The sequence below is a fragment of the Ceratotherium simum genome, chromosome 21 (assembly GCF_057802395.1).
Source record: "Ceratotherium simum simum isolate JZ-2026a chromosome 21, ASM5780239v1, whole genome shotgun sequence".
NCBI classification, from domain to species: Eukaryota; Metazoa; Chordata; class Mammalia; order Perissodactyla; family Rhinocerotidae; genus Ceratotherium; species Ceratotherium simum.
In genome coordinates this window covers 5,422,585-5,434,906 of record NC_141920.1, presented here as the reverse complement: position 1 = coordinate 5,434,906, position 12,322 = coordinate 5,422,585, and the positions used below count along the sequence as shown (strand labels likewise).

Sequence of the window (12,322 nt, the reverse complement as noted above, 5' to 3'; positions counted from 1 at the left end):
CAAGATGGGGAGTCTTGGTCTAAGGGCCACACGTGAAAGCCAGCACTGGCCCATCAACAGCCAGTTTGCGAACAAGGGTTCTAGAAGCAGGTAGAAAGTCCTTGATTGTACAATCACTGCACAATGGGGATAGAGTCTTACAAACCCAAGCATACCACAAAACTGACTACTAACAGTAGAAGAAATTTAGGATTTATACTATCCCTTTAATTGTATACCTTAACTGACATGAGAGCAAACACTTTCACACAGCATTTCCCAAACTGCTGCAAACATTTTGGCCACATCTGCATCCTTGAGAGTGATGCTCTCATATTTGCTGACATACCTGCCTTAGTCTTGTCCTAATCTATAAAAAAGACACACGTGTCTATAAGACTTTTCTTAAATTGTCCAAGTACCACCTAAAATCATCTCCCAGACCACACTGGGTTCCTTACTTTGGGAAACGAGGTCCATGATCCACGCAGGGTCAAGGATTTACCCATAAATCTCGGCATCTTGTTCAGCAGAAGTCTAAGCCAGCTGTGCAGCTCTGCCCGGACCACTCTGATTTCCCAAGCTCTGCCTTCGTAAAACAGTTGGTGATATGAGGATAATCACTTCCAAAACATCCACAGATCTGAACTGTGAACTTTCTCTGACCGAAGTCAAATCACCAGCCACCCTGCTTATGGGGACCGTGCTGGCCAATATCGAGCGCATGTGATACTTCAAGTCATGCACACGCCAAGCTATGAGGCAGTCCACCCAGGTGTGGGGCTCTCTTTCCCAGAGAGACTTACATTCACGGCTTCTGCTTTATATTCATCATCACTGTCTGGGGCAGACAGCGCCAGCAGGATTGGACACACTTTGTTTTCAATATCATGCTGGAAAATTAGATCTTGTTCCAGAAGAATCAAGAGCACTTCCTGACTTGATTTTCTAACCTAGAAGAGGAAAAAAGGCAAAAGGTAAAATACAGAACCAAGGTGCTCTCAGGACAAAGACCAAACTCCCTCAGCGGAGTGCTAGGCCATCCCCTGCCTCCCTGCCCCGCGGTGCACATGGACCACACAGGTCTCCTGGCCCTCGCACCTCCTTCCTGAGGCCCTAGAACATGCAGCTCCCTTTGCCTGACTGACTCCTACCATGCCTCTGCTCTCAGGCCAAGCATCCCTTTCCTCTGAGCCTGACTAGGTCAGGTCCCCCATCTGTACGCTAATAGTGCCCTGCACTCTTCCTGCACAACTCATATCCCAGATTTCTACACATACATACATACACACACACACACATTTTTTTTCTGTATGATTACACATTGCCATCTGTCTCTCCCGCTGCAGAGGGTGAACCTGGAGGGTGGGTCCTGTGTCTTGACTTGTCCTTTGTCCTCCAATGCACCCTCAGAACCTGGCCACAACTGGACAACACAGAGTGCATTTCCCTCCACAGGCACAGGGATGGGAAAACACCATCCTCCGACCTCTCTGTAAAACCCTGGCGCACCACACCTGGTCGTGAACTACGTATGCTGCGACGACGGAAGGCAGCAGGGCCTGGGCCCAGAGGAGAGCCCGCACAAGGAGGGACACAGAAAACAAAGCCTCCTCAGTCCAAAGAGGAAGGTGGAGGAGTTGTGTGTTCTTTGCAGTCTACGTGGGGTGAGCAAGCACTGGAACTCAGAGGGGTCCTCAGAAGCTGGAGAGAGAACATCTCTGGGGAAATGAAGCACAGGAAATTCCAATTTATAGAGCAAGTAATGAAATACGCAGCTCATCACAGGGATGGTAAGGCAAGAAAATCGCAAGGGGACCCAGAAGTAAGTAGATAGAGTCGCGGGTGATTAGCGGATAGCAGGTGATCAAAAAGGGCTAGCCCATGAGACTGAAGCCATGAAGGCAACGCAACATTAAAGATTCTGAACAGGTGACAGGATGAAAACAGTATTTTAGAAAGATCATTCCAGCAGCAGTGTTCCGAGTAAATTGGAGGTGATGAAAGACTGAGGGCAGAAAAGTCAGCAAAATAGCTATTGCAACAATCCCGGTGGAGGGGGCGAGGACAGACAAGGCGATGCCCTGGCAGAGGTGACAGGCCTCGGTGCCCAACTACAGGCAGCAAAAGCCACCAGTAACTCTGGGGTATCACTTATTGAGTGTCTGGCACATGCCAGGAGCAGAGAACATGAGAGGGGACCATAGACCAGAAGAGCCAGACCCACCGGCCGCCTCACTCCACCACACAATCCCAGGTGATGGCCGAGGATGCCAGAAGGCAGCAGCGCTGGGAGGACACTCCCAGCAGGGAGGGGAAGTCCTGAGCGGATGTGGAGCCAGATGTTTAAGGCAGTTAGAAACCTGCCCAGGGTGGCAGGTGAAGGGTGGCCCCCAAAAGTTAGGTCCACGTCAAATCCTTGGAATCTTTGAATGTGGCCTTCTTTGGAAAAAGGGTCTTTGCAGATGTGATTAAGTTAAGGATCTTGAGAGCATCCAGGATTATCAGGGTGCGCCCTAAATGCAATCACAAGTATCCTCATAAGAGAAAGGCAAGAGGAGAAGACAGAAGAGGAGAGAAGTCATGTGAAGATGGAGGCAGAGACTGGAGTGATGCGGCCACAAGCCAAGGAAGGCAGCACCCACCAGCAGCTGCAAGAGGCAAAGAACGGATTCTAGTCTGGGCCCTCTAGAGCAAGCGCAATCCCGACAATCTCTTAATTTTGGACTTCTGGGCTCCAGAACTGTGAGAATAAATTTCTGTTGTTTTAAGCCACCCAGTTTCTGGTACTTTGTTATGGCAGCCCCAGGACACTAATACACTAAGTAATGTTCATGTACCAGCGTGCTCAAAGGCACAGAGAAGTGAATCCTGGAGACGAGCGAGAAGACCTGGACGGCAGCCTGGGCAGAGTGGCGGGGTGGGAGGCTCAAGGGCCAGCTGAGGTCGGAGGGGGAAAAGTTTTCAGTGCCCCACTAAGACCTCTGGTGGTTATCCCGGTGCACTGGGGAGCCCCAAGGGTTCAAAAGCAGAGTGACAAGATGAGACGCGGCTTCAGTAAGGGTGACAGTTTAGAAACCTCAAGTGGTTCTGAAAGCTGAGAGCAGGCGAGGGGCTCCCAGGCAGAGAAGCTTCCGGCTTTGACCCAGCCATGGATTTGGGGGGCGGAGGACAGAAAGGAGAGGGCAGGCTTGAGAGACACCGTGGAAGAGAGCTGAGTGCATCACTGAAGATGGTCACAGAACATCCAAGATGACTCTGGGGTCTGTGCCTCAGGCCATCAGTAACCAGAAGGAGAAAATGGAAGGAGAAGCAAGACTGAGGGTGGAGAAGAGGTGTGGGTGCTGGAGTGTCTGAGCTCCACGCGATGCGCTGGATCTCTAGGCAGAGCCGTCCAGTGGGCTGTGAAGATGGAGGTCAGCAACTCACGGACTGCAGAGACCCGGGTGAGAGCCAGCAGTCTGGTGTTCGCATGCACGTGGATCCCCTGGACCCATGCAAGCAGATGAGACCATCAAGGGAATCCTGGCACTGTGAGAAAAAGACCAGAAAATACCCTGCAGAGCGAGGACAAGGGCTAGTGACGGAGACCAGGAAAGACACAGGCACGAAGGAAGGGAAGAGGCAGGGAGGACATGTAAGAACTCAACAGGTGACACTGCAGTGGCTTGAACACTGCGCCCCCATCTGCATTCTGCAATTACTAGCTGGGCCACCTTGGGCAAGGGACTCAGCCTCTCTGAGCCTCTGTTTCTTCACCTGTAAAGTGGACAATAGTAGTACCTCTCTCACAGGGTGGCCATGGGGATGAAATGACCTAATCTACATAAAGGGCTTAGATAGTGTCTGGGGCACAGTATGCCCCCAATGAATGCTGGCTGTTATTGGTACTGAAGTCATATTATTAGAAGCCAAGGGAAGGAAGGTTCAGACGATCCCAGTCCAGACCTGCCTGATGATGAGCTCTAGGAGGAACCGAGAACACGTCCCGGTCACCTTTCATCTCCATTGCCAAGGTAGAGCAACATTAGCCTAGTGGGCATCCAAGAACGGTTTCTTCAAAAACCCAAAAGTAGTTAACAGTGACATGGTGCAAATGGATCCAGCAAAGGAAAAGAAAGAAGAGAAGTCACCGGATAGATAAATAAGTTGTGGAAAAAATATAAATGCAATACCATAAAACAGTTAAAATGAATGACCAAGAGCTCTTCGGATCAATGTGGATAGATCTTAAAAACGGAGGAATAAAAGTGCGCGGCAGAAGGGAGAGCTCAGTCTGATACCATTTATGTGAGGTTTTAAAGCACCCAAAACAAGACTGTCTCTTCCTCAGGGCCACTTACATAGTGGTGTGACTACAAACCCCGGATGGGAAGGGACACACCAAGCGCAGGATGGTGGTTTCCGACAGAAGGGCAGGAAGGGAGAAAGAAGGGATGGAGGAGGGCACAGAGCAGTTTCAACCATATCTATAACCTATAAAGAAAAAATAAAAAGGTTTGAAGCAAAATGTAAACAATTGTTGAATATAAACAGTAGATATATGGGTGTTTGTTACACAAGCCTCTTGTGTGATTAAAATATTTCATGATATTTTAAAAATTGAAACTATCTTTGAAAAAACAAAAACGTTGGATTTCACAATGAGATTAGTTGAGTCCGTGGCAAGATCCTTGTCCCCTGGCTTCTGGGAGCATCAGCTGCAGTGAGCAGTGAGCCGATGCCTGGATGGGAGCCCATGCAGAGGTGGGAGCCGCAGAGGTTCCTCTTTCTAGAAGCTCGGCCAGAGGGAAAGGACTAGCGCTGCGCTCACGGTCAAGGCCAGGGAACAGAAAGAGGCGGGAGACGTAGGCGTGATTATAATTGAGAGAGAAAAGCCAACGAGAGAGACTGGAAAAATAAGCAAAAACATAAGAAGACGGGACCAAAGAAGAAAATGAAGATCTCAAACTTGAAAAGGCGGTGGGACATCGCTCCCCTGAGACAGAAGGCAAATAGCTCAGGACCGCTGAAGAAACGTGGCCACATTACCGAAAGGGGGGTTTACAGCCGATTCAGTTCTAAAAATCTTTACTAAAAATCTACCAGGTACCAGACTGTGTGCTAGGTCACAAAGATAAATAAAATAAGACCCAGCTCCTACAGTCAGGGGCTCAGAGTCTAGAATGGGAGAGAAACTACTGGTCACAATATCCAGTAGAGTCTAGGCAACCCCAAACACACAATGATAAGCCTCATGAAACGGGACCCAACACCCTGTGCTCCTTCTTCAGCTCAGCCACTCCCCAACACACACAACCACACTTCTCTGTACCTCAAGCTCCTCACCTCTAAAACAAGGATGAATCAACAAACGTGCCCATCCTTCCCAGGGTGGTTAGGAAGAGGAAACAAAATAATCCGTGCTAATCCTGGAGCAGGGTATATCACATAGTGAGAGTTCAAGAAATGGTAGCTGGTAGCAGTGGCAGTAGTCATAGTAACAATATTAATACCATGCCCAATTTTGTGAATCGCATACCTCACATGAGTCACGGCAGGTTCAGTGGCCATGAAAAGTACCTGATGATGAACAGAGAAAGACAAGCTGCCCAGAGATACAGATGCTGGGTGGGACCTAGCACACCCATTCCTACATGCAAAAAAATCTGCATCTTTACCGAATTAAGAATCTTAACTCATTGGGGACCTTCGGGCACTCCCAGCGCCCCACACTGTGGATATCTGGAAGGGTCGGCATCTGTTCAAGTGAGGCAGAGACCGATGGGAGTAAGAGAGAAGGGGCATTTGGAAGGAGCAAGGAGGTTAGCATCAGCAGAATGAAAGGAACTGGGCAGATGCCTATGGCGTCATGGTGGGATGGGGACGGGTAGCCCACCAAGGAGTCTGGGATGTGCCTGAGGGTAATAAAGAGTCGGAAGAATGTTCAGTAAGATACGACTTCATCATATTTCTGTGTCTAAAGATGACAGGATTGGAGAAGAGGGAGTGTACTCAACGGGTTATGTATTTATTATGGAAACAAAGAAGCCATGGCATGGTCTAACTGGATGCAGGAGGTGAGAGAAGGAAGGATTTCGATGGTTCCAGGTTGTGGCTCTGGGGAACTGAACAAAGCAGATAGTGGCTCCATTCATTGAGATGGGGGATGAAGACTGAAGGCCTCTATTTTCTCTGTGAAGTAAAAGGCAAGGTCACCTGCTTGGCACAAGGCAGGGTGAGGTGAAGAGGCTTGATGAAGTGGCAAAGGTCTAAGAGAGCTGCCAAGGGTAATGTGAAAAGCAGCTGATGAGGGACAAGTAAAAGGATTGCCCAGCAGCACTGCAAGTCCAGCTGTGATTGGAATCCATAAATTTGCAATGGCACCAATCAATGCAAGATGGGACGCCCCCTGACACGCTCAGCAACCCGGGAGGAAGGAGGCCGGCGGGCTGGGGATGGGCGAGTAGAGCCAGTGCGGCAGAAGCACTGTCAAAAGGACAAAAAATGGAGGGTGAAGGTGGGGACAGGCCTGAAAGGGTGGGATGAGCGAGGGAGCAGCTGAGGAAGAACAGGAAGTAAAGGCGGGAAGACAATGGAAGTCGGGGAGCCAGAGTCATCCAAGGCAGGAAGGCTCAGGGTGGTGGGAGAGAAGAAAGGATGGCAAGTTGTGGCAAGAGACTGGAAGGCCACATTTGGGACTTCAGAGGTAAGCCAGCTCTGGAGACCCCAGGGAACAAGGAGTGACCGCAGGGGTGGGGGGCAGTGGGAGAGGCTGTTGAAGTGCATACGCAGCACGCACTGACAGCAGGGTGGGCCACGGACATAACTCTTCAGCAAACACAGGCTGAGTGTCAGGTACCAGGCTAGAGCCTGGGGTCAACACCGCAGTTCCTGCCTCTCCCCTTCCGGAATCAAATATACAGCAATGATATATGACAAAGGTTAGGGAAATGTCAACCCCCCGACCCAGTATAATTTCATTTTCAAGAATGTATCCAAAGGAAAAAGAAAAGCCAATAGAAGAATATAACTACATCCTTTATGATGCTCACTGCATCTACAGTACAAAAAACTGAGAAAAATCTAAACATTCAAAAAATTTAAAAATGTGAAGATCAAGAAGATGCACAATGTGTATGACACACAGATGAGCTTACTGGGGTAGAAAATCTGTCCTACGCATCTCTTTATGGCCAGCACGAAGCACTATGCATGGCTCATAACGGGCACTCAGAAACTGTCTAAATAAATGAATAAATGGAAGAAACTGCGTCACATTATGATTAGACCTATGTGGAAAAAAATGTAAGCACCTAGAGAAGAAAATGCAAAAGTAATCAAAATACTGATGTTAGCAAAGTGGAAACAGGATAACCGTTTAACGGTTAAAAGTGAGTATTTGCTCTTTTAAAAATGCTTGGATCAAAGGAGAAATACAAGGCAAAATTGTAGAATTTCTTGAAAATAATAATGAAAACTTGGCATATCATTAAAAATTACAAATACATTTAGCCTTTGTGGAAATCTATCCCCAAAATAAACTGACACAAATAAAAATGATGCAAGGCTATTTGTTGCACAAATTTTTAAGTGACAAAAGAGTAGAAATAACTCAAATGTCTATCAGTAAACTCTGCCACATCTGCCCGGTGGAGTAGTACACTGCCAGGAAAAGGAATGAGGAAGCTTTCCCTAGACCGCTATGGACTGATCTTCAGGATACCCCAGCCATGGGCAAGGCAAGGGGCAGGGCCTCAGGTACAGTGTGCCATCTTCCACCTGAGAAAGGGACAAGGCAGTGCAGAATACATGGACATACGCATATCTGCTTAGAGTTATTTGTCTGTGTGTATTTTTTAAAGGTAAAAATAAACTAAAACCTAATAAAAATGGTTATCTATAGAGAAGGGAGAGAACAGGTCAGGGGAAAAGGGAGGGAAGTCAGATTTCTCTGAATGTACTTTGTTTTACAGTTTTGATTTTACAATCACGTAAAAAACATTTTAAATAATTATAAGTCTAAATTAAATCACAATGTAAAAACTGAAGCAATTCTTAAAAATAAAAAAATAAATGAAAACAAATGAGCCTGTGTATCAAGTTGGCAGCTTAACCACAAAGAGAAGGGTTAATGCGAGTGACTTTAGATCACAGTAATATTAATAGGACTACGCATCTCTAGTGGGAGATAGCCTAAAAACAAAAGAACTGCAAAGAAATCTTAAACTATATTCAGTAATCCTACCTACTGTTAATAATAATACCGGTATTTTATTTTGGATCTACACATACACACACACACACACACACACCCTAATGCCATTAAGAAGCAAGATTTGTACTGTGTTAAAAAAAAAAAAAAAAGATACAAATACAAAAATCAAACAAGTAAAAAGCCTAAATTTGAGGTGGAAATATCAATATAAACTCATGAGGAATTTTTATTTTTTTAAGAAAATAAATTGTTCTGCCAGTAGAAGCAATGACCAATCTGATAGCAATGAGCACCCCAGGACCCACATTCTGGTTTCGTATTATCATCTCACTCATAAATGAACCAAGGCTCCTTGGAGACGTTTCCAGGTAGAGGTGAGCTGTCAGAGTCTACTGGGTTACAGCAAGAAGACTCAGGAGCCAACTTGAAGGCAGGACAATTTGATCATCAAAAAGAATAATGACTGGGGGCCGGCCCGGTGGTGCAAGCAGTTAAGTGCGCGCGCTCCGCTGCGGCGGATCGGGGTTCACTGGTTTGGATCCCAGGGGCCTACCGATGCACTGCTGGTAGAGCCATGCTGTGGCGGTGTCCCATATAAAGTAGAAGAAGATGGGCATGGATGTTAGCTCAGGGCCAATCTTCCTCAGCAAAAAGAGGAGGATTGGCATCAGACGAGAGCTCAGTGCTGATCTTCCTCACAAAAAAAAAAAAATGACTACAATGGATTAAAACATATCTAATATGTTAAAATTCAGGAGTTCATACTAATACCCAAACAAATTTTAAAAATCTAATTCGTAACCTTTGTAGATTATTAGGACACCAACTAATTATTATAGAAACTGGTAAATAAAGAGAAAAAATAAAGAATTTATCCTGTCTTCCCTAAACAAACAGGTTTTCCAGGGTTATCAAACAGCTGAGGGGGAAGTTCTTTATAGGAGAATTCTGGCTATTAAATTAAGAAGGAATGATGGAATTAGAGCATCATACTTTTGCAACCTCTAATGAAATCCTGGATCTAGGCAACAATCGCCAATGGTTGCCCATAGGCTGATGGGGAACCCTGCAACCAACAGATAAGGCTGACAAAACCTGAATCCAGTGACCACACTGCTTTAGTGTTTCATGATTTGATGCAGTAGGAAAACACAGCCACACCTAAAAAGTATTCTCACTATACTACAAAAATCAGAGTCTGACCGAGCCTCTAGACTTAACCACCAGTTACAGAAAATACTGGGAATGCAGGAACATCTCAAACAACCCTATGAGGATGCAATCAGGCAGATCCCAAATGTGGGAAATCCTATAGGACTAATGACCTAGTTTGCTCAACAAATAGATAGCAGGGGAAGGAGAACTGTTATAGATTAAAGGAGATTTAAAAGACACATCAACCAAATGCAATCTGTGGACCTTGTGTGTGTTCTGATATAAACAGACTAACCGTAAAAAAACAGACTTAGGAGAAAACTAGGAAAATTCGAACAAGGACTAGATATCAGATGATATAAAGGAACTACTGATAATTTTTATATTTGTGATAACGGTATTGTCATTGTGTCTATATTTCTTATAGAGCAATACTAAAGGATTTACAGTTGAAATGATATGGTGTCTGGGAAAGGCTTTTATCTGGGCTGGATTTATCTGGGTAAGAAAAATGAGAAAAGACTGGTCAAATGTTAATGATAGTTGAAGCTGGGTGAAGAGTACGTGGGCATTCATTGTAATATTCTCTCTACTGCTATGTGGGTTTGAATTTTTCCATAATAAAACGTTTAAAAAAAAAGAGAAATATCCCCTGATAATAAGAATGAGTGCTGTCTATCTTCCTACATGATTAGAGGAACTGGCACAAATAGACCTTTTGTTCTTGAATCACTTAACTCTAAGAAGCTGTTTTCTGAATGATGAATATCGGCTAAAATAAGACTAAAGAGAATATGCTACAGAGATCTTAAGGTTGCAATTTTTCACACCTGATTGTTTGGGTCTGTGAGGTACCTCACTACAATGGGGATGAGATATTCGGAGAACACCAGTGGAAAACTGGATCTGTTTTCCTGTAAAAAAAGCGCAACAGGAGGAATCTGTTCCATCAGCTCAGTCCGCACTGTGGGCTCTGCAGCAGCAACAACGAAAAGAGAATTATATAAGAACAAGCCAAGCATCTTATACAGTATAGACTGATAGTTTCTAGCTCTTCTTACTAAAATATTTCATCAAGAAAATTAGACAAATGCAGTTTAAAAATCATTTCCCATTTAGAGTATTTATGCTACAGACAGGCTTAAAAAGCTAATAAGCCGTAAGGCAATATAAAAACATAAAAAGAAGAGAGAATGACAACTCTATTACAACAAGCCGTATATAAATCGAGGAGGGAGCAAGAAGTCTGCATGCTGGGCCAGCATCCAAAAACCATTACAACTAATGGCATAGATGCCAGACCTATGGGTTGTGCCTCTTTAAATTCCAGCCAGAATGTATACATTATAAATAATTCTTTCATAAATGCACTCCCCCACAATCCACGCATCCCAATTATTTCTAAGGCAAAGCATTAAACAAAAGAGCAATGCTAGCTCCAATATACCACATTAAATTTAACACAAATATATAATTGCTTCAGCACGGTAAATGGTGATTCATTTACCAAGAGAATCCACTTAAGGACTCAAAACATCCACTTGGGACCTTTTAAAAGCACTGTGTCATATTCATATGAATATTTTAAACTAATATGGGAGCTATACAGAAGGCTTATTTATCTATTTTCAGTTAAAATGATCAAAATCTAAAGCAAGCCTAAGATTTCCAAAACTTTCTGAAGCTGTTCACCAGTCATCATAAATGTAGGGTTGGGGGTACGCAGAGCAGCTGTCAGTACTGGCAACCCCACTAGTCACTTATGTTCCTCATCTTTACTGTGGGGGGATACAGATGGGGAGGGACAATGTCTTAGGGTCTACCATACGGTAGTGTGTTTTTCTTCCAGGATAGCAATCAAGGAGAGGTAGAAAGAGAAAGAAAAATCAAGATTAGCCTACAAAGATCATAGGTGAGACAAACTAATGACTGGGATTGTTCTAATCCAAAGGACTTCTTTTGATGTGGTATTTCTTAGCAACCAATAGTCTGGCAAAATTCATGAAATACAAGAGGCCTAACTGCCAAGGCAAATAGCATTCATAGCCATTGTTATTCTAATTTCTAAAAATAAGGATAATATGATGCCTAATAAGACGCCCATTCTTCATGACAAAATCCATTCATGGTTGTATATTGCTTAAAATTTACTGATTAATAAACAGGTTTTTCTAATTAGCTATCATTGGTTATGTACAATTTCTTGGAAATGCACAAGTGAAAAATATAAGTGTACAAACCTGCATCTTCTGACAATCTGACCACAATCTCCATTACCGTTAAGAAATCTTCTTCATTGTTACTGAAGTCCCGGAAGATATCGAGCAGCCCTCTGGCAATAATCTGACTGTGGAGACAGAAATGATCCATACGGTTACATGGACACCACTGCCTGCCAGTGCACTGATTCCCGGTGTCACGCGAAGAGCAGGTCACATAATCAGGGAGCAAAGGAAAGTCAGTGACTCTGGTCCAGAGGGAGGAGACTGTCAAGGAACATCCAAAGATGATCATTCCAATGTGAGTCAACATCCTACAGGAATGGGGCCCATATCCTCCAGTCTGGCAGTCATTGGTGGTCGAAACCTTTTTCTCCTTTTCTGACTGATTCTTCAGAGCTAGATAGATTTGGAAGAGAGGGCCCATGACAGCAGGAAAGAATTAAGTGACCAATAAATGCAGAAGGAAAAGACCCAAGAGGCACCAATGGCCATCACAATCGCGAATGGCCTCTACCCACTAGGGGTCAGCAGCATCCCCCTGGCTGCCCCCCCACCCCATGATATGAGAACCAAAAATGTCTCCAGACATTGCCAAACGTCCACTGGGGGCAAAATCACCTCCAGCTGAGAACCACGACACTAGAGGATGCTGAGCAAAAGGTGTAAGGGAACTTTCTGTACTATCTTTACAACTCATCTGTAAATCTAAAATTATTTCAAAATAAAGTTTAAAGACAAAAACAAAACACAAACAAAAAGCCACCATGAG

At 44.7% G+C, this 12,322-nt stretch overlaps 1 protein-coding gene across 13 annotated transcripts in view; it reads right to left on the bottom strand.

Annotated features, from left to right (window-relative positions):
• LOC101407782 (putative serine/threonine-protein phosphatase 4 regulatory subunit 1-like) overlaps positions 1–12,322 on the bottom strand; it is a 76,996-nt gene that overhangs the window by 28,398 nt on the left and 36,276 nt on the right. For 10 of the 13 annotated variants that reach the window (XR_015555543.1, XM_087445075.1, XM_087445081.1 and 7 more), the window contains exons 4-6: positions 11,572–11,678; positions 10,162–10,304; positions 786–932 (exon numbers count right to left, since the gene is read on the bottom strand). Coding sequence is in view for 12 of the 13 variants with exons in the window: in XM_087445075.1 (XP_087301201.1) it covers positions 786–932; positions 10,162–10,304; positions 11,572–11,678 (397 nt within the window). In the remaining variant the exon portion in view is untranslated. Of the gene's footprint in view, positions 1–440; positions 555–785; positions 933–10,161; positions 10,305–11,571; positions 11,679–12,322 lie in introns of those variants that run through there. The other 3 variants (XM_087445079.1, XM_087445083.1, XM_087445085.1) reach the window with 3 other exon arrangements.